The 22,620-nt window shown below is 34.4% G+C and overlaps 1 protein-coding gene across 1 annotated transcript in view; it reads left to right on the top strand.

The window, feature by feature from the left end:
* DNAH7 (dynein axonemal heavy chain 7) overlaps window positions 1–22,620 on the top strand; it is a 255,045-nt gene that overhangs the window by 119,175 nt on the left and 113,250 nt on the right. The window contains exons 30-38 of the mRNA XM_012776948.2: window positions 705–887; window positions 1,236–1,412; window positions 3,935–4,066; window positions 5,397–5,621; window positions 7,354–7,551; window positions 12,724–12,879; window positions 13,606–13,774; window positions 15,977–16,103; window positions 19,261–19,480. Coding sequence (XP_012632402.2) covers window positions 705–887; window positions 1,236–1,412; window positions 3,935–4,066; window positions 5,397–5,621; window positions 7,354–7,551; window positions 12,724–12,879; window positions 13,606–13,774; window positions 15,977–16,103; window positions 19,261–19,480 — 1,587 coding nt within the window. The remainder of the gene's footprint in view (window positions 1–704; window positions 888–1,235; window positions 1,413–3,934; window positions 4,067–5,396; window positions 5,622–7,353; window positions 7,552–12,723; window positions 12,880–13,605; window positions 13,775–15,976; window positions 16,104–19,260; window positions 19,481–22,620) is intronic.

The following is a 22,620-nucleotide window of genomic DNA, read 5'->3' as shown; positions in this document are numbered from 1 at the left end:
ATCATTGTGAGTCTGTGAATATTATATTGATTTTAATGTCCTATACCATCATGAGATAGTTCAGTCCAAGAGGAGTATTTATATATCTGTGAATTCATTCAGTGGGGAGAAGAAAATATTTGGCTTAGCACAAAAGAGTAATTAATCTGCATGAACATGCTACTATATAACAGACAATGTGAATGAAAATTCTGTTTTCCCTGGCAATTTTGTATATATATATTTTTAAGAGATGAGATCTTACTATGTTGCCCGGGCTAGACTAAAACTCCTAGGCTCAAGCAATCCTTTCCCTCAGCCTTCCAAGTAGCTGGGACTATAGGTACATACCACTGTACCTGACTAATTATATTTTTTTACTTATAATACTTTCTAAAACATATTAAATATATTTGAGTTCAGAAACATTGACAAAGATTAAATCTTAAGGAAAGATACTATCTATATTTCTTTCTTGTCCATGGCATTCATAGGCTTCTTTAGTGATATGATATGATATATATATATATATATATGTATATATATATATATTTATCACACACACACACACATACAGTACATACTTTATTCAAAGGGTGCCTTTGTATTACCATGGTGAAATTAATTCTCGGAGTTATGTTTTTAAATTTTGAAATAATACTATTGAATGGTTTCCTTACATTGTCATTATGTTTTTGCCTTTATTCTCTATATGTATAAAATAGACTCCAGATAGGAAATGGCTAATTTTTGATGGACCAGTAGATGCAGTATGGATTGAGAATATGAATACTGTGTTGGATGACAACAAAAAGCTATGTCTGATGAGTGGAGAGATTATTCAGATGTCACCACAAATGAATCTTATTTTTGAACCGATGGATTTAGAAGTTGCTTCTCCTGCCACTGTGAGTTCTCCATTTTGACATCTTATAAATTGTGAAATGTTATATATGTGTCTACTAGCAGCTTTAACTTTAAATTAAAAATATTAGTAGAATTGACTTTAAGAACAATCTGTGATTCTCAAAGAATAGACGTACCTGTTAACATATTTTGACAAATTTAACAGTTAGGATGTTTTCCTCTTTGTTTAGAATCATTTGGTAAAGTTATACACAAAAATTAAGATCATGAAATTATATAAAATTAAGCTTTTTTTCAAGACTTCTGTGACGATTATAAAAAACAGATGTGCCAAGTCATATTTCTTTTATAGGCATTGCCTTGATGGTAAGCAATTATTGTTTTTCCAGGTTTCCAGATGTGGTATGATTTACATGGAGCCTCACATGTTAGGCTGGAGACCACTGATGTTGTCTTGGGTGAATCTGTTACCTGCTTCAGTTAATGCTATTCAGAAGGAATTTATAATAGGCTTATTTGACAGAATAGTCCCTGTTTCTGTTGAATTTATTAGAAAGCATACAAAGGTAAGAGGAATGGAAGTTTTAAGATTAAAAAACCTGGGAAACTCAAAGTAGCCAAATATATTAATTTTAATGTTTTTATTATCAGCTAAGAGATATTTAAAATATTTCCTACCTAGTTTGAGTAAACTTTTTTCTGATTATTAATAAAATAAAATGACAGTAAGTCACCTAATTATTCTTTAAAAATATTTTAAATGAAGCATCTTAGAGTTTGAGAAAATATTATTGGTGCTAATCTTTTCTTTCTTAAAAAAAAAAATCTCAAAGGCCTACATAACCACATCTGGGTAGAAACAAACAAACAAAACAAACCCCAGATGTTATATGTTATTTCTTTTTTCTGATGGGCCTGTTGTATTTCAAATAATTTCCATTTTTATAATTTTCTTTATTATCTAAAGTTCCTAAAATAAGCCAGGCCCTGGTAGAAGGATTGGAAAGAGGTCCTAAAGTAGGCAAATCCATTTTTCTTTCTTTCAATACACACTTGAGGGTGGGGTAGGGAGAAAGTAGAGGGAGAAAAGTGACAACAGTAGTTTATATAGCACTAGCGAGGCTCTTAAACTTTCCAGCTGGAACTTATAGAGCAAGTATGCTCAATTTCTGCTTTGGGAGATGTTGACAAAAGGTCTTGTAGAATGACTTTGGCTCTGGAACAAATGTAGGTGAAATAGGGCTGATATTTCTCCTGCTGTTGAAGATATAATAGATGAGCTTGAGACTGAAGATTGGCTCAAGGTAGGTGTTTGGAAAATACAATTTAAAACCATGTTAATGTAGATTATCTAAAGGAAAAATCCAGAGGAAAAAAGAAGAAAGCAAAGGATAGAATCTCAGGTGTATTAGTGATTTAGACTAGAGAGAGGAATGAGGGAAAAACATTTTAAGACAGAAACAGTCAGTATTATCAGATACTACAAAGAGGTCAGGTGAAGGCAGGAAAGGGGTGACATACATCCCTGGGATTTGGCAATTGAATAGATCATAGGGAAACCCTGGCCAAAGTACTTGAGGGGAGAGACAAGGGCACTTAAGCACTGCTATTTGCAGAATGTGGAGACACTGAGACAATGGGTGTAGATGGTCTCCAACCTTTTTGGCAGCTTTTTTCATGAAAGAAAATTTCAATTTTTCCATGGCTGGGGTGCGGAGGCAGAGCTCAGGCAGTGATGTGAGTTATGGGGAGCAGCTGTAAATAAGCTGCTGGCCTGCAACTCACCCGCTCACCTCTTGCTGTACACCTCCCCCCACATTCCTAAGTCTCAGGGAAGACAGTTTTTCCATGGACAAGTTGGGGGGGGGTGGGGAGCAGCGGAGCTCTGCGGCCAAGTCCCTAACAGGCCACTGACTGGTACCAGTAAGCAGCCCAGGGCTTGGGAACCACATGTGTAGACTGCTCTTTCAAGAAGTTTGGCACTACAAAATATGTTGTAGATAAGAAGGAACATGTTTTAAAAACAGTTAAACGTGTGAACTGAGGGTCATAATAAAATAAGCTACAGGGTTTTTGTTGTTGTTGTTTTGGCATTGTCAGAGAATTTAGATATTATAAATAAATTACATTTCCATGTGACTCCAACTTACCCTGTCTGTAGCAAACAAAACACGAAACATTTAATGCAAGGTTTCTAAAATGTTCTATATTCACTTTTGTACTCTCTTGAGGAAATTATGAATGCCTGTTATTGACTGTGTAGGAATAAGTATCTGCCTTATTTGTAGTAATAACTACTTGTAGTTTAGTGTTGCATCAATAACATTTAATCCAATCCTTAGTCAGAAACTCAGCTGTCATTTCTTCTTGCTTGTACTGGGGCAGAAGCTGGATATGAAGTCAACTGCTTCTAATCTTCAGAGAGTCAATTTCAGAGAGTTAATTTTTACATGTTAGCCATGAAGCAATGTGACTCTAATGGTTGTAGGAGAGCCAACAATTAGAGGGAAGAAGAGAAACATTTACTGAGAATTTGTTGTATGCTGCCTGGTTCTAGGAGCTGTACACATTATTTATTTTATAAACTTCATGGTGAGATGCCAAAAAGTACAGTGCATGACAGTTATAGCACTCCAGTAACAGTTTTGTGGGCTCCAAGACCTGGAACTATATTTCATAGGAATGAGGTTACTATGAGTACTGCTGTGGATTAGAAATATGTTCTTAAATGGATTTGATGTATTAAGTATTTTAGATATGCAAATTAATTCCCTTCTCTGAAAGCCTTTTGTGTTTTTATTATAATATTAGTAAAATATAAAATCTATATATCTTTGATTAGGTTAACTGTACATGTAATAGTAATTTTTTAAAATTTGAGAATCAGTATAAAAGAGGTTAAAGAGTACACACTACCTAAATGTGACATCCAATTTTCCCACCTAAAAAACTAGAATTATAATACTAGTACCTATTTGTAGGTACTATGGCTGTTATATTGAAGTGAGTTTAATCAATATTAGTTAATGCTATTTTAACTAGTGCCTAATTTCAGTTGTTCTATGGACTTTTTTCCCTGACTTTTCAGGAGTTATCTCCTACTTCAGATACAAACTTAGTCCGGTCCCTAATGAATCTAATAGACTGTTTTATGGATGATTTTCTTGATGAAAACAAAGTAAAAGACAGAAATGATCGAGAAACTTACTCTTTGCTTGAGGTAAGTTCCATAGCCTTCTGTATCTGGCAATAGAAAGACAGACATTACTTGCTTTTCTCAAGGCTTCCTGATTAATGAAACTCATTTTGCACCTGAAATTGGAGACTCCGCAACGGGTGGTAGCTGGAGAGAACAGAAACCCAGGCCCCAAACACCAAGTGCTTGTGGGGCAGTTTCTTGACTGGCAGTCACGTGGCATCACGAGGTTAGGGTGGAGCCCAATGACCACCTCAGATCCGCTCCTGAAATCTCAGGACATTTGACCAGCCTCAGAAATGATCCATCTCCAAAATGTTAATGACCAGTTTAGCAATGACATTCAGCTCCCCTCCAAATTGTAAGAATTTATTGCTTTTTTCTCTTGATTTTTCTTTCTTTTTTCATGAGATACAAATTTTATATATATATATGCTATATATGTGTATAAATATATATTTAGATCAAGGAAAGCAAGAAAATATATAGGTAGTCTATAAATAGATCTTTAAAATAGGAATAAAAATATTAACAGACTGGATATTTTTAAATACAAATATTACTGTACTGCTCATGGTAATACTTCTAATGTGGTCAATATGATACTCGTATAGCTTATATATTATAAAATCAATTAATTTTAAGTTTAGGGTTAAATAATTTCTAGAGAGAAACAGTCTATGAATAAACTAGGAGTAGGAGAACAGGTTGAAGTAGAGTCTAGAGCACAGTCAGGACTCTGTTGACTTTGGCCTTAAAAAAGAGATTTGATTTTAAAACAAACAAATAGGTTTTCTCATCTAATAGATAGGTCTTGTCTTCTACCCTGTTCCCTCTCCTTGAATCTTGTAAGGAAAAAGCTTATGTCTTTTGCTAGTAGAATTGCAATTCTATTAATAGTTTATATAATTAGTGCTCAGATATTATTACAAAAAAAGAATATAAATTTGTTTTAAAGTAAAGCCACTATTTCAAAATTTAAATTAAAAAATGTTATTTTCCTTTTATTAAAGTGATTCTTAATAACTTAATAAAACGTTATTTCAATGTTCCTTTTAAAATCAAGCTCCTGCCATATATTGAAAATATCACATGATTTACCATAATAGAATAATCATTCTAAAGTTTTCCTATGGCCAGAATTTATACTTTGCTTTGTATTATTGACTATAGGAATTTATAAAACATACAATTTTTAAAAAAACAGAATCATTACAAAATCCTGAGATGACCTACTAGTATATATCAGAATATGTATTCCTTTCAGACATTATTAATCTAGTTGATTTTATTTCAACTTTAAGGATAAAGTTATGCTTTAATTCCACTTTATTTTCTCATCTCTCCAATTCAGGGCATTTTTCTGTTTTCATTGATCTGGTCCATTGGTGCTTCTTGTACAGATGATGATCGGTTAAAATTTAACAAGATTCTTCGAGAACTGATGGAAGGTCCAATTTCAGACATAACTCGAAATAGGTTTAAAATACAGAGTGGCACTGAATACACGTCCTCAAAGGCACTAACTGTTCCATTTCCTGAAAAAGGAACAATTTATGACTATCAGTTTATCACTGAGGTAAGAGCTCTGAAGCAAGATTTTCGACTACCAACCTGGCAGAATCCCCTCTCAGGCACTGCATGCAATGGCTCTGTGGCCTCTTGCTTCATCACTGTTTACTTTGAGAAACAGCATGGAGTAGAGGATGACGGTGTGCTGGCTTTGAAGTCAGATACATCTGGGTTTGAGTAAAGTCACTTTCTTCCTGTATAGCCATGGGCTTGTTGATTTCCCTGAACATAGTTTTTCCCAGTGATAAAATGTGATAATCACAATACCTGATAGGACAATTGTGCTCATTAAATAGAAACACACATTACATTATCTAGCCCAGCACCAGGAACACACTGTTCAAGGATACCTTGAGGAGATTCATGGTGCATGTTAGTGTATCATAGACACTAACAAGTCCTGTAGGAATGCAGCTGTTTTAATGTTAGTTTGGCACTTCCCAAATGGATTAGACAGTAAAACTTGAGCGGTGTTTCCTTCTTTGTTTTTGTATAGCAACTCCCAAGTATTGTACTGAGGACAAACTTTAGAAATACATATTATTTAAATATATACAGATTTAGGTAAAATTTGGATCACGTCATATACACAATGGGCAGTTTTATATCCTTCTGTTTTACCTAATAAAGAAAACACCTTTCCATTTCACTAATCTTTCTTCACTAAATTTATTTTCTAGAGCCTCTCTACCACATGGATGGACCATAATATATTCAGTTTCCTACCCTTGGAAATTGACTATTTTTGTTGTTTTGAATTTCTCATTTTTATAAGTACTGCTTTGGCAAATATTCTTAGATAGAAGTCATTGTGTACATATCTGATTATTTCCATATAGCAAATTTCTAAAAAAGGCATTTACTTTATCGATTTTTGAATTTTCATGGCTCGTAAGATGTGTTGCCAAGCTTACCCCAGAAGGAATTCTTCACCCTGCCCAACATAGATATTATCTTTTTACCTTTACTAATTTTATTTCATTTCAAATTACTAAGTAATACCCTGCTTTTTCTGAGTACTTTATAGTTTGTTAAACTTTCTATAATTATTTCTATTTTGTTTTCCAGCATTTCAGTGAAATAGGAAGGATAGGATTATTTTGCAAATTTTACTATTGAGGGAATGGGACTCAGAGATTTTAAGTGGTCTTCCCAGGATCACACAATGTCTAAATGATTGTACAGTTTAGATTTTCTGATTCTTAATCCTGCCTTTTCTATAGAGTGGCAAAGGATACATGTTTGAAAAGATTATCAAGAATATGGGAAAGGAATTATTTTCTGCATCAGTTCTAGAAATATTTTTTCATAACGTACTTTTCAGATTGATATGAGTTTAATGCTCTCAAAAAAAATCTCTACTGAATGCACAACTTTGTGCCTAAAGATACAAACATGAATAAAGCATGTTCCCATGCGAATTTAATGTTGCCACTGACCTGATAGGAGGCAGAGCTTATACAGTGATGCGAGTGATGGTGAGCGGTTATAAATACAGACAGAGCTTCACTTGCTCACCTGCTGCTCACCTCCTGCTGTGTGGCCTGGTTCCTAACAGGCCACGGACCAGTACTGATCTCTGGCCCAGGAGTTGAGGACCTCAGTTTTAGAGGCTAAAACAAATGTATAAATATCAGGGTTTGTTGGTCTTGATCTTTTCTACAATGGTCCACGAGTACAGAACTTTTAAAAGTTCTTTATAACATAACATTTACTATTTGGTTCTTTCTTATAAACAGGGAGTAGGAAGGTGGGAACAATGGATAAAGAAATTGGAAGTACCTCCTCCAATTCCTAGAGATATGTTGTTTAATGAAATCATTGTACCAACTCTGGACACAATTCGATACTCCGCATTAATGGCATTGTTGACCACTCATCAAAAGCCTTCAATATTTGTAGGACCAACGGGAACTGGAAAGAGTGTTTATATTATTGTAAGTACTGTGAAACTTTACATATTAAAATGTATATTATATTCCTAAGAATGTTATTTTTTTTAATAGAACACAAATATTTTCTAAATGTTCAAGTATTTTGATGTTTGAATCACAGAGAATTTTTGAGTTGTTGCTTATTTATTTTAGAAAATTAAAGATATGATGCCATTTTATATCACTAAATTATTGTCCCATTTATTTTGATATTTTCATAAAAATAGCTTGTTCAGGATGATAATTTCATGTCCCTTGAAAAGTATGTTTTAGTTAATATGCTTAGTATTTTCTAAGTTATTTTCCATTTGAAGGATTACTATGTAGTAATAAGACTGATTTTCCTTAATGATTTCTAGAATCATAACTGTCATGTGTTAATTTACAATGACACTGGCTGCTGTAATAAGTAGTGCCCTGCGTCTCAGTAGCATGCACAGTCTGTGGAGGAGAACAAAGGTGGCAGCAGTGGCTCCTCTTCCATTGCAGGTTCCAAGTTAATTCACATTCCCCTGATTAATGACAGCACCTATTTCTAGTTCTTTGTTGATTTTATTTTTAAATTTAATCCTTTAATCCTTCTGGAATATATTTGGGAATATAGTTAAATAACTGTCCTAGAATTATTTATTGAATAATCTCTTTCATATCATTAAAACAACACCTTTATCATAAACTAAATGCTTGTAGATTTCAGGGAATATCCAAGAAGAAGGGAAAGGGAGGTTTTCACTGAGAGTTTAAATCAAGGTGTTGATTTGGCCTGGATTTAAAAAAAATAGCTGAAAGTGTACAGAAAGCTGAAGGCTTTACCTGAGACAGCACCAAGAGTTGGGGAATGGAAACTTGACGTAGTTAAAGGCAGTGGTTGGAGGGAAACACACCCTTTTGTCATTTGTACCCTCATCAAATTAAGGGCAATAAACTGCCTAGGCATGAAAACATTACTTTTCACAAAATTGGGAACATAATATTGTAATCTGCTTTTTTTTTAAAAAAAAAATACTTATATTGCAGATATTTTCCTATTTCATTATTCATCATAAGATGATTTTAAGGTTAACATAGTATTCAATTCTATAATTTTATGGTAATTAATTCAAGTCCCTAATTTTTCTAATGTTTTGCTTTAAAAATAAGACTACAGTAAACATTTTTGAACTAAATCTTTGTTCTTATTGCTGTTTATGTGCTTAGAAATAATTCCTAGATTCCTGAAAGAAGAATTGTTGATTTTTTTGATAAATGTTAAGTTGTTCCTCAGAAAGGTTATGGTCCACTATGCCCTTCAGGGACATTTTATTGTCCCAATTAATTAAGAGTTGGTTGTGTTGTAAATAATATAGATATAAGGCTAGAGTCTCAAAAATTTGTTCTTCAGGGAAAGAAAATATTATTTTGAGACAATGCTACATAACTTTCATTTCTGTAAAGTAATTTCACTGAGAATTTATTCATATTAAATGCTTAATGAAACTTTTCTGTATACTTACATTAAATCTTATTGAAAAGATTAAGTAGAAAATTTAATAAAGTGATTTTCTCTTCAAGTTATTGCATGTCTAGATATTTTAAATAAACAGTGAGAAAATAAGTAGTAGTATTCTAGTTAGAGATTACATAAAAATATAAGGAGTTATAATGACACTTTACAAAAAAGAAATTTACTAGCTGGCGCAGTGACTCACGCCTGTAATCCTAGCACTCTGGGAGGCCGAAGCGGGAGGATTGCTCGAGGTCAGGAATTCGAAACCAGCTCTGAGCAAGAGCGAGACCCCGTCTCTACTATAAATAGAAAGAAATTAATTGGCCAACTAATATATATATAGAAAAAATTAGCCGGGCATGGTGGCGCATGCCTATAGTCCCAGCTACTCGGGAGACTGCCACGGCACTCACTCTAGCCTGGGCAACAAAGTGAGACTCTGTCTCAAAAAAAAAAAAAGAAATTTACTGAAAACACTGGCTGAAATCCATTGAGAGGTTTAACATCTTGATTGGGATGAGAAAGGAGTCTATAATTTCTCATAATTTACATTGTTAATCATTTTAAGATAAAATGCTTGTTAACAAATACAATATTTAGTATTCATTACATTTATTTCTCACTATTGGCATATGAATATTTTCCCTTTCACATAACTATATTGCTTTTAATTCACACATACAATTTTATCATTGGATTGAAAAAAGAAATGAGTATTTTGTATAAGTATGTACTTAATTTTGACAGCACTAAATGTTAACATCAAAAAATATTCATTTTTCAGTAGACCAAGTAGAATTTTATCTGTGGGAGTATTATGAGATTGATAATTCATTTAAACTGAAGAATAAGGCTTATGTGATGATAGTTTATGAAAGCATAAATTTCATTTATATAATTTTTAAGGCATACTGGTAAAAAATTAAAATGTACTTATTTAGAATTTTTATATCAATAACTATAAACTTCTGGATTTAGGGAAACTTTCTGATAATGGTCTGATTTTTACATATAAGAACCATACTGTATTAATTGTCCTCTTTAATTACTATTTTGTTTTAAAATTTTCATTTACATGGTCTATTTTTGCCTATTCTTTTCACTTTAAGCATTTCAGAATTACTTAGACTGAGCATGTAGTTGCATTTTATATTTCTATATATTAATCTGAGTCCTTTTTTCTTTTGATAGGCAAATTGATCTCAGATACATAAATTGTCATAATTAGTCATACTTCCATATTCATATTTTCTGTTTAGTTTTTTATGCTCTTAAAATTTTTAATCTGTTATGATGATATGTTTATTTTGTTATTCCTATTGATTTAGAAGGTTATATAAGCTATTTAAAATTCTTCTACTATTATTTAAATCTATTGTTTTTTTTTTTTGAGACAGAGTCTCACTCTGTTGCCGAGGCTAGAGTGCCGTGGCCTCAGCCTAGCTCACAGCAACCTCAAACTCCTGGGCTCAAGCAATCCTCCTGCCTCAGCCTCCCAAGTAGCTGAAACTATAGTCATGTGCCACCATGCCCGGCTAAATTTTTTTATATATACTTTTTAGTTGGCCAATTAATTTCTTTCTATTTATAGTAGAGACAGGGTCTCGCTCTTGCTCAGGCTGGTTTTGAACTCCTGACCTTGAGCCATCCACCTGCCTTGACCTCCCAGAGTGCTAGGATTACAGGCATGAGCCACTGTGCCTGGCCTATTTAAATCTATTTAAAAGGAAGTTTTTTCCTAAAAGTCTCTAATTTTTTCCTAAAATTCAGAGTTTTAAAATTATCAATACTTTGAATGACAATATTTATCATTGACCTCCTTCCTCATTCAGTTAGCTAGAAAGAGTGGAATATTACTTTTTCTCCTATTCCTTTCACTATCTTCTGGTAAAACTGAGATTCTTTTAAAATCTCAGTTCATTATTACCAAATTATTTTTAATATTACATGTCAACTCTTTTAGCAGTTTTTAATATTAGTTACATTTGGACTTTATTTTTTATAGCTATTTATATTTCTTAGTTAGATTTAGTTCTGCTTTTAAATGGTCTCAACACTCACTGCCAAACTTTTCATGCCATGACTTATGTATGTATTGAACATTTATTTTCAGTCTTGTTCCATTTAATCTGCCTATCCATCTATCCAACAAAATTTTATTGATTATGTACCAGATGATATCATTATCAGCTGAAAAAAATGCATTATAATAAAAATATGTACATTGTATTCCATGTAGGCAAGCAAAGTGAAATAATTTTTTAGAGAGTCTTAAGCCAATAGTACAGAAAATATGTATGAATTTGCTTTACTCAGACATATCATAAGATTAGTATAGTTGCTGCTCAGAATAGAGGATTTTTAAAAAATGAACAGAATAGATGTTTTCAAAATATTCTCCCTCTTGCAATAATCTATCATGTACATTTTAATTATACAGTTATAAAAACATTTTAGTCATAAAATCATGAAAAATATAATACTACTTTTATTCTAAACTTCCTCATTCCTACTGTTTGCTATTCTAACTGGCAGTCACAGGTCTGAACACAATCTCTTCTAATATTTTAAAGAACTTCCATCTAAGAATGTATTCATTTTATAAAAAATAAAATAATTTTAAATTTAAAAATGTAGCTCTTGCTGGGCTTGTGGCAGGAGTAAGCCCTGCCCTAATTCCAGAATTTCCGATCAGCTCTTTACCCTGCTCTCTTCTTGTTTTCTCTGTCTGTTCTACCTTCCAGTCCTCCTACATGTGTGCTGAATGTCATTATTACTGGGAACATCATAGGCCCTTTTGAAGATATGTGTTGCCTTGATAAGTTAATATTTTAAAGCATGTTTTCAAAATTTTCATTTGCTTAATTATGGTAATGTTTAGTGTACAATGGCATCACAAAAAGGGGATTTGCCTGAGGTATTTTACCACTTGTATTTGGGTTAATAATCTAGTATGTTATACACAATAAAGCTGAATGCTGGAAGCACTTAATGCGAGTAAAGTTTGGAACAGGCAAAAACCCTCCCCTTTTGCCCTTCCCTACCCATATGTACATTTGATAGTAATACTCCTTAAGAAAATGTGATTTATTTAAGATTTTATAATGAATTGACCCTAAGTTGAGGAGGGATTGTGCTCTCTCTGGGACACAAGGGAGAGAAGGGGAAGGAAGGGCGAGACAAGCTTATTTTTAAAAGCTCCTCAGGAAATTCTTACATACCCTGTCCCTGTCACACACCTTGATTAAGTACCAATGTAATTCCACTTGCTTCCCATTGAATTCCATTTTTAAAATACAATTGTATTATTTAAGCTTTGTAACTTACAGAAAGATAACTTGTTATATAAGTGGAAAGACAAAGGTATATTAAAAAGAACATTGATCTGGAGAGAGACAAATGGCAATATAAATTATTACCCATCTCTGAGATCTTAGGTGAGTTTCCTAACCTCTGAGTCCTCGTGACTTCGTGTTAAGAAGGAATGGCTTGTTGTGAAAACCAAAGATTCTTGGAGAGATAGAGACATTCCATGGCATGGTAACTCTTATTCCTACTGCTTCCGTCTCGTGTTACATTGTTATGATATTTAAGGTTAAATTGGAATCACTAATGATGCTTAGTATTTATTTTGAAATGTCAAAACATAATTTCAGCTATGGCTTATTTTAATATTTTCTGTTATATAGAATTTTCTTTTAAATCAACTCAATAAGGAAATATACAAACCTCTCCTAATTAACTTCTCGGCACAAACTACAGCAGCTCAAACTCAGAACATTATCATGTCAAAACTGGACAAAAGAAGAAAGGGAGTTTTTGGTCCTCCTCTGGGCAAGAGAATGGTAATGGCTCTCTGTTTCTGTACACATGGTACAATCCTGGCCCTGTTCACTTACATTGCTGCAATCAGAACAAGGAAACCAGATATCCTAGGGATTGGCACATTTTTGTATAGTTTTTAAAAAATCATATATTTTGATTGAAAAGTTTTCCTAAAAGTACAGTCATATTTGTATGTGCATTAGACAATTTGATGTTAAAAACAAGCAGTTGCCCTTTGAATTGAAAATAGAATATTTATCTCAGAAATTATCTACCTTCCTAATTCTTCCATTAACATTTTTACTCAGCAGTCTTTGGTGTTTGCTTTTGCAGACATTTAACAACCCAGCTATTAATTGACTTATTTGTGTTCTTCTGCAAAGAATACCCTTCTTACCTTAATCACACCTTTCTCGCCTATTTTAATGAGTTGAAGTGTTGTATAAAGAAAAAAAAGACAAGGTATATTGAGAAACAAATTGTATGAGAGGATTAGTAAGTCCTTGGTTAATAATGAGAATGTCTCCCTATTTTTAGAGGAGACATGCATTCAGCCTACTTTCTGTAGGAATGTTAAAAGCATGGATGATAAGGATATTATTCTTATTTGGAAAAGAAGCTATCACTCTCCATATATGTACTCTATAAGAAGATAATCTAAGTATTTGCCTCAACATTGTTTACATAATGGGATTCTATGTTAAGAGGTTAATATTTTCTAATACTTCTTCTCTTTTCATTCTCAGGTTGTCTTTGTAGATGATGTCAATATGCCTGCTCGGGAGGTATATGGGGCTCAACCTCCCATTGAGTTACTTAGGCAGTGGTTAGATCACTGGAATTGGTATGACCTAAAAGATTGTTCTGTGATTAAACTAGTGGACATTCAGATCATGTGTGCAATGGGACCTCCAGGTACATTTTCTGAGTTTGTGATTATTAAGATGGAAAATCACTCTGGCTATATCTAAAGAGATAACTGGGAAAAAAGTCTTTTGATTTCCAACATATTGTGTATGTGTTTTCTATGTGTATCCACTGTGACCTAAGGGAGTATAGCACAATGGCCAACTCTGTAAAACAAGTGACAACCTTGGTTGGGCCATTGGCCCACTCTTCCAAATCCTTTTTTTCTCCCACATTCTGGAACTTTGCACTCCATATCATGTTTATGCATTCTCAGAACCCAGATCCCCTGGGGAGCTCATTTTCTTCTGTGTCATTCTGTAAAGCCTCCACTGTATAGAATATTCCCACTTCAGAGATCATTTTTCTTTTATCCCATTCTGGCCAGTCTCCAGATTTAGACAGGCTGCAAAGAAGAATGTAAGTAGGAAGTGGCCAAAAGAATTAACCATTAAAGACCCTTTATATTTTGCAAGAGAAATCTATAAACTCAAAGGAATCTGTGTAGAGAATTTTTTTTAAGCTGGGGTGTCTAAAATGGCTTGATGCAACTATCTAAGCATCTTTAACTGTTCTCTTTCTGACCTCCAGCTGATATTCTATTCTTAAAAAATTCCTCCTCTCCATATACCACTTCAGGGAATGTCTCTGGTATCTGCTTCCTAACCCCACCTTTATCTGACCTGTAATGCAGACATTTTCTCTGAGGTCAGTAATTGCTCTCAGCACACTCCTTGGACCACTTTAGAACCCCCCCCCCCTTTTTTTTTAAATAGAAGACTGTATTGTTGCTCCTTGGTCTCAGACACTTCCTCTTTGTCTCTCTCCAACCACTCCAAGCCAGTCATTTGTACTCACATGTCCACTTTTCCCTGCCTCGTCAGGCACTGGACAGAGAGTAGGCTGAATGCATGAAGTATCTTTTCCTCTTGGACCCCATTTCCACTTTCTAAAAATAACACCATTTCTGAATGTTCTCTGGGAGGAAGGGTTGAACTTAGAGGTGGGATAGATGACCTCTCACCCTTCCTTCTTTATCCTTTTCACTATCTCCTTAAACTTGCCCAGGTAAACCAGTGTTCATTATAAACTTACAAATACATTGACATACATAACTGTTTTGATCTACAGACTCATTGTTGCCAGTTATATGGTTTCACACATGCATGTTTTCAGAAGCAGCATGGTACAATTCAGTGATAAAAGTAAAAGATTTATCTGACTTCAAACAAACATAAAACAGGAACCTATATATTTATGCAAAATATATATGAAATATATTATATACTTTTAAAATCACTTCTTTTATCAAAGATTTCATGATGAAATCCCTTTTAAAAGCAAATGCAATTTGTCTATATATTTTTTAAATGATACAATTTTATAAAATATGTTAAATTCTGTTATTAAAGCTTCATATTTAAAAATATAATTATTACTTTGTGAAACAATATCTAGTCCTTAAAGATCCTTTATATTTTCTAAGAGAAATTTATAAGTTCAAAGGAACCTTTTATTATTTTATGAAAAATCCCCCAATTTTTAAACATGTAAGCAGCCAGTGAAGTGACTGCATGAACTACACAGACTGATCTGAGAGAAATTCATTTCATGATGTGGGGGGGAAGAATTAGGCTATATGCCAAGGTTGTGCTGAATTTCAGCCTATTGGAAGCATTTTAAAGTTTGGTCAGTCCAATTCACCAGGGTTATTTTTTTTTTTAAATTTTTAACATTTTTTAAAATTTTAGCATATTATGGGGTACAAGTGTTAAGGTTACATATATTGCCCATGCTCCCCCTTCCCCCTCGAGTCAGAGCTTCAAGCATGTCCATCCCCCAAACAATATTGCATCTTAATATTGCATTGTAATGAGAATATTTACCATTTACTGCTTTGGACTGTGAACCTTGGAGAACATGGCCCATGGCACATTCTTTCTGATCTTATTTCCTTTAGTAACACAGATCAGACCCAAGATTATGCCTAATTGGTTGAACTCATTCAGATAATTCAACTAGAAAAACACCTTGAGTTTGAGGGGAAAATAGTTTTGATGTCGGGGTTATCCAAAGAAGTGATTACTCTTAACTTCTTTGTGTGCCATGACTTTGTCCATTTTTCAAGTTATTTTAAACTGTAAAATATTGGACAAAATACTCTGATATGTACTAGTAACACTGTTAAGAGTTATGCTTTTTAATATTTAGGTGGTGGTCGAAATCCAGTAACTCCTCGATACATGCGACATTTCAATATTATAACAATCAATGAGTTTAGTGATAAATCCATGTTTACAATCTTCTCTAGAATCTTAACCTGGCATTTAAAAACCTGGTAAGTAATTTAATATTCATTTGTTTTTTCATTAAGAGGTATACAATCTTTTAGAAACATATCAATATAACTAGCACTTCTCAAATATTTCCACAAAAGTATCCCTAGGTAACATTGCTGCCCTCTGATCCTCCCACTTCCCAGTATGGGAGCACAACACAAAAGGGTCAGAGCTTTATGATATGTCCATGTTTGAATTATTTTGAATTTTCACCACTGAATACAATTAATGCTGGAAAGATGCGCCAAGTTTATCCTGTGACTTTGATACCCTCTAGTAGAACTCGTGAGTTCTGTAGGGGTATCCATGTCCAAGTTTAAGAAGTAGAATTTTGGAGCCTCTTTTTTTTGGGGGGGGAATGGATGTTTTTCCCTATCTCTGGATGTTCTAGACTATGACTCCACAAGATGCACAGACACCAGGGAGCCAACCTGACTTGGCCAGTGGCAATCTTAGTTTCTGATGCCATTCTCAGAAAATTGGTATTAGTTACCCTCTCCAGTGACGATGGAGGAGATAGCTGGCTGCTTGTCAAGCCAGAAATTAAATATAGCCAATCTTTTCAAATGAATATTCTTTCCCTATGCTCTTTTTTTTCCAGCATATTACAGGGGTGCAAATGTTTAGGTTACATATATTGCCTTTGCCCCACCTGAGTCAGAGCTTCAAGCATGTCCGTCCCATTAGGTGTGAATATGCTCATCCCCTTCCTCCCTTTCCCATCTGCCCAACACCTGATGAATGTTACTACTATATGTGCATGTAAGTGTTGATCAGTTAATACCAATTTGTTGATGAATATGTGTGGTGCTTGTTTTTCCATTCTTATGATACTTCACTTAGTACAATGGTCTCCAGCTCTATCCAGGATAATACAAGAGGTGCTAGATCACCATTGTTTTCTGTGGATGAGTAGAACTCTGTGGTATACATATACCATATTTTATTAGTCCATTCCTATATTAACGGGTACTTGGGTTGTTTCCACATCTTTGCAATTGTGAATTGTGCTGCTATAAACATTTGAATGCAGATGTCTTTGTTATAGAATATCTTTTTTTCCTTTGGGTAGATGACCAGTAATGGGATTGATTGCTGGATCAAATGGTAGTTCTACTTGTAGCTTTTTGAGTTATCTCCATATTACTTTCCACAGAGGTTGTAGTAGTTTGCAGTCCAACTAGCAGTGTATGAATATTCCTATCTCTCTGCATCTATGCCAACATTTATTGTTTTGGGACTTTCTGATAAAAGCCATTATCACTGGAGTTAAGTGATATCTCATTGTGGTTTTGATTTGCATTTCCCTCATGATTAGAGATGTTGAGCATTTTTTCATGTTTGTTGGCCATTATTCTGTCTTCTTTTGAAAAGTTTCTGTTCATATCCTTTGCCCACTTTTTCAAAGTTTGTTTGATTTTTTTTCTTGCTGATTTTCCTGAGTTGTATATAGATTCTAGTTATCAGCCCTTTATTGGATATGTGGCATACGAGTATTTTCTCCTCTTCTGTAGGTTGTCTATTTGCTCTTGTGATACTTTCCTTGGCAGTACGGAAGCTTTTTAATTTGATCAGGTTCCATTTATTTATTTTTGTTATTGCTGTGATTGCCTTTGGGGTTTTCTTCATAAATTCTTTTTCTAGACCAATGTCTATAAGAGTTTTTCCAATATTTTCTTATACAATTCTTATAGTTTCACGCCTTAGTTTAAGTCTGTTATCTACCGTGAGTTGATTTTTGTGAGAGGTGTGGATCCTGTTCCAGTCTTCTACATGTGGCTATCCAATTTTCCCAGCACCATTTATTGAATAAGGATTCTTTTCCCCAGTGTATGTTCTTGTCTTCTTTGTCAAGATTAGATGGCTATATAAGGATGGTTTTATACCTGGGTTCTCAGATCTGTTCCATTGGTCTGTGTCCCTGTTCTTGTGCCAGTCCCATGCTGATTTAGTTACTATAGCCTTGTAGTATAGCTTGAAGTCTGGTAAATTGATGCTTCCCAATTTGTTCTTTTTGCTTAAGATTGCTTTTGCTCTACAGGGTCGTTTCTGATTCTAAGTGAAGCATAAAATTATTTTTTCTAGATCTGCAAAAAATGATGTTGGTATTTTAATAGAAATTGCATTGAATCTGTAGATCAGTTTGGGTAGTACAGACATTTTGACAATATTGATTCTGCTGACCCATGAGCATCCATCCTCATGTTCTTTTTACCTAATCATAAGCTTTGTCTTTTTTATCTTGGCTCAGTAGTTTACTCTCCTTTTCCTTTTTCTTTTTTCTTTATTTTTTAAATTTTTTAAAAATTTCTTTTTTCTAGCTGGGCGCGGTGGCTCACGCCTGTAATCCTAGCACTCTGGGAGGCCAAGGCGGGTGGATTGCTTGAGGTCAGGAGTTCGAAACCAGCATGAGCAAGAGCGAGACCCCGTCTCTACTATAAATAGAAAGAAATTAATTGGCCAACTAACATATATACAAAATATTAGCCAGGCATGGTGGCGCATGCCTGTAGTCTCAGCTACTTGGGAAGCTGAGGCAGTAGGGTCACTTGAGCCCAGGAGATTTAGGTTGCTGTGAGCTAGGCTGACGCCACGGCACTCACTCTAGCCTGGGCAATAAAGCGAGACTCTGTCTCAAAGAAAAAAAAATTCTTTTTTCCTTACTTTTATTTTCTTCCTTCTCTCTATCTGAAAATACCTGTTTTACCAATTTTTTTTTTTTTTTTTTTTGCTAGCAAGTTAGGATGTGTAGTCACCAATGTTTTTTATGGGTTCTATTTACATGCTATTGAGAATGCCAGGGAGTGGAAGAGGCTGGGAAACATTTCTCTAGTGGATACTGGATTTGCAATTGCATAATCTGAGTTTCTCTGCTGGCTCTTTTGTTTACTTTTACAAATAGTTTTAAGCTCATTAAACTGTCTCAGATTAGTTCACAAGGTTCCCTTGGACATAACATAAAATGGTGAATAGAAAGTAGCTTTAAAGGAAGTAAAAATCTATTATTATTATAATAAGGAATGGCAATTTCATAAATCAAATTGATTTAATCAAAATTAAAATTTTTATGTTGGTCATGCTAAATATCATTTATGTATCATAATTCTACATTTGCTAACATTATTATTTTCTTTTTATTTAAAAAATAATTTTAAGCTATAAATTTCCAGAAGACTTTCTGGATTTGACCACACAAATTGTAAATGGCACAATGACCCTATATAAAGAAGCAATGAAGAACCTCTTGCCTACTCCAGCTAAATCTCACTACTTGTTCAATCTCCGTGATTTCTCCCGTGTCATTCAAGGTGTTTGTTTGTCAAGACCAGAAACAGCAGAAAACAAAGAGGCAATGAAACGTCTTTGGGTTCATGAGGTAAATTTCCATGTTATTGAAATGTGATTATACAAGAAACAACTGGGTAAAAAGAAATATTCAGTGCCAGGTGTGGTGGCTCATGCCTGTAATCCCAGCACTTTGGGAGGCCAGGGGAGGAGGATCACTTGAGGCCAGGAGTTTGAGGCCAGCCTGGGCAACATGAGACCCTGCCTCTACAAAAAAAAAAAAAAAAAAAAATTAAAAAAATTTTTTAAAATAGAAATCTTCAGAAATTTAAATTGCTAAAATGTATTCAGCTATTTGGCATTATAAAGGCCAATGATCAAGATAATTTTTTAAAATATTTAACACAAAGATATTTTATGATGTTTAAAATGCTTTACCTCCCATATTCAGGAATTTCTGTTGATTTACAGGATATTTCAAAGTAGATATTACTTTAAGTCAACCTCCTTTAAGTGACTTGATCTTTGTTAGTTTGACTTCAAATAATTTTGAGATGAAACACTTTTTAAGATGTTTTTATGAGGTGAATATACTTATGTACATTACTTATTTGTAGTCTTACTAAATGCCAAAAGAATTACAAAGCAAATCAGTTTGCTAATTCATAGTTTGAGAGCATAGAAACTGTATAAAAATATATTTCTGCTCTCTTGGGAATAGATATGTAGATGAGCATTTTCTTATAAAAACCAGTGGAGGGAGGGGAGAGAAAGAAAGAGAGAATATAAAAAATAATGCATGAAAAATAATAGTTCAATATTTTTTAAATGGGCAAAGAATGTGAAAAAGTAGAGAAAACATTTTCTTCTGTTTTTAACATAGAAATAATACAGTTATTTTAATTTGAAGAATGTAGTTAAGAAACCTAGAAAATGGGCCGGGCGTGGTGGCTTACACCTGTCATCCTAGCACTCTGGGAGGCCAAGGCAGGTGGATAGTTTGAGCTCAGGAGTTCAAGACCAGCTTGAGCAAGAGTAAGACCCCGTCTCTACCAAAAAAATAGAAATTAGCTGGTCAACTTAAAAAAACAAAACAAACAACAACAACTATATATATATATAAATTAGCTGGGCATCGTGGCGCGTGCCTGTAGTCTCAGCTACCCAGGAGGCTGAGGCAAGAAGATCGCTTAAGCCCAGGAGTTGAGGTTGCTATGAGCTAGGCTGACACCACAGCACTCTAGCCTAGGCAACAGAAAGAGACTCTGTCTCAAAAAAAAAGAAAGAAAGAAAGAAAGAAACCTAGATAATGGGAATATGCCACTATGTTAAAACCATGTGCTACAGAGACCTGGTTTTAAAAGGTCTTTTCAAAATCCAGTTTCTCCAGGCTTTTTTTATATACAATTTGAATTCCTGCATCCTCACACATTTATGTATGTGTCCAAGTGAAAATCCACTCCACTCAGAAATTTTGGCTTTGGCCATCAGCAAAATCTCTAAAATTGATTCTTTGGAAAAGATGATAAGAGATCCATACAGCACTCCACTGTACGTTACTTAATTGTCTTGGTGGGACCCTTATTCTAGGACATGGACATAGGCACTACATTTGGTGGGCCACATGGGTGATAGAAATATTCTGAAAGCTGGAGAAGGAGAGAGGCTAGAGGGGAAGATGATCCTGAATTCACTGAAGGAGCGTGTCTCAGTCTGTTTGGGCTGCTATAATAAGGTACCTTAAACTCGGTAGCTTTATCAACAACAGAAATTTATTTCTCACAGTTCTGGAAGAGGGGAAGTCCAAGATCAAGGTGTTGGAAGATCTGATATCTGGTGAGGGCTTGTCTCCTGGTTTGTGGGTGGTATCTTCTCACTGTGTCCTTACATGGTGGTAGGGGCAAGTGGCTTTCTGCCCTCCTTTATAAAGCCACTAATTCCATTCATGAGGGCTCTGCCCCTATAACCTAATCACCTCCCAAAGGCCCTACATTTTGACACCATCACTGTGGGGGTGAGGATTTCAACATATAAATTTTGGGAGAACATAAACTTCAGACCATAGCAGAATGTATCACCTAAGGCAGCATTTAGTCATAGGAGAATCTTATTCTAGGAATAATCATATAGCTTCTTCCACCTCAAGAGCTTTACCCTTGATATTTCTTCTGCCTGGAGCACTTCTTCTCCATTATCCACAAAGCTTGACCTCTTCACTCAAATATCTCTTATCACACAAGCTGGCACTGGGCCATCCCTACACCCCTCAGCTCTATCACTTCCCTTGATTGTTCTTTGTAACACTGAACATCACTTTCCCCCTTCTAAATTTTTGGTTTACTTATTGCCTTTGCTATAATAGAAGCTTTATGAAAGCAGCAACTTTAGTTTTGCTGCTTTCCTCGGTACCTGACACACAGAAAGCACTCAGTAAATATTGGTGAATGAACAAGTGCATAAAGGGAAAATGGAAGGCAGCCTTACTACCTAATATGCTCCGTCACTTGGGATTATACATGCCAGTGCTTTCTTCCAATCATGGGCGTAGTTGGTATGTGTTGTTGTATATTTATGGTACATATAATTACTTTTTAGTGTTTTTCAGATTCAATACTGCTTTGGATATCATATTATTGAATTTTGACAATGGCTGTTGAGCTCATTGGGCATTTAATGAGGTTGACTACTTCATATTCAAGCTCCACGAGAGCAGAGATTTCCCCCCTTTTTTCCCACTAATTTATCTGCAGTGCCGAGAACAGTGTTTGGCACATTATTCTCAACATTCAAAAAACATTAAGTGATTGAACTCAACACTCTAACTTGTACTTTATTTCCGTTCACTTAAAAAATATTTCTCCAGGGTCTAATTTATGTCAGAGACTATTTTAGCTACCTTTTGCCTTTCCAAACACCATTACCACACTGGAAAACCTAATGTAATTTGGTTTGGAAAACCACTAAATGGTTTTCAAGGTATACTTACTATTTCTCATTCCCTTTGGCTTCTCTATGGCTCTCAAACTTAAGTTCACATATCACCTGCTTTGCTGGTTAAATATAGGTACTTTGCAAAAACAACCCCAAAATAGATAAATTGATTTCATCAACACTAAAAATTTTCATGCTTTAAAAAACACTATAAAGAAATTGAAAAAACAATCTATAGAATGGGAGAAAATACTTGCGAATTATATATCTGCTGACTATCTAGTATCTAGAATACATAAA

The sequence above is a fragment of the Microcebus murinus genome, chromosome 8 (genome assembly GCF_040939455.1).
Source record: "Microcebus murinus isolate Inina chromosome 8, M.murinus_Inina_mat1.0, whole genome shotgun sequence".
Lineage (NCBI taxonomy): Eukaryota > Metazoa > Chordata > Mammalia > Primates > Cheirogaleidae > Microcebus > Microcebus murinus.
This window is presented reverse-complemented; position numbering and strand designations above follow the sequence as displayed.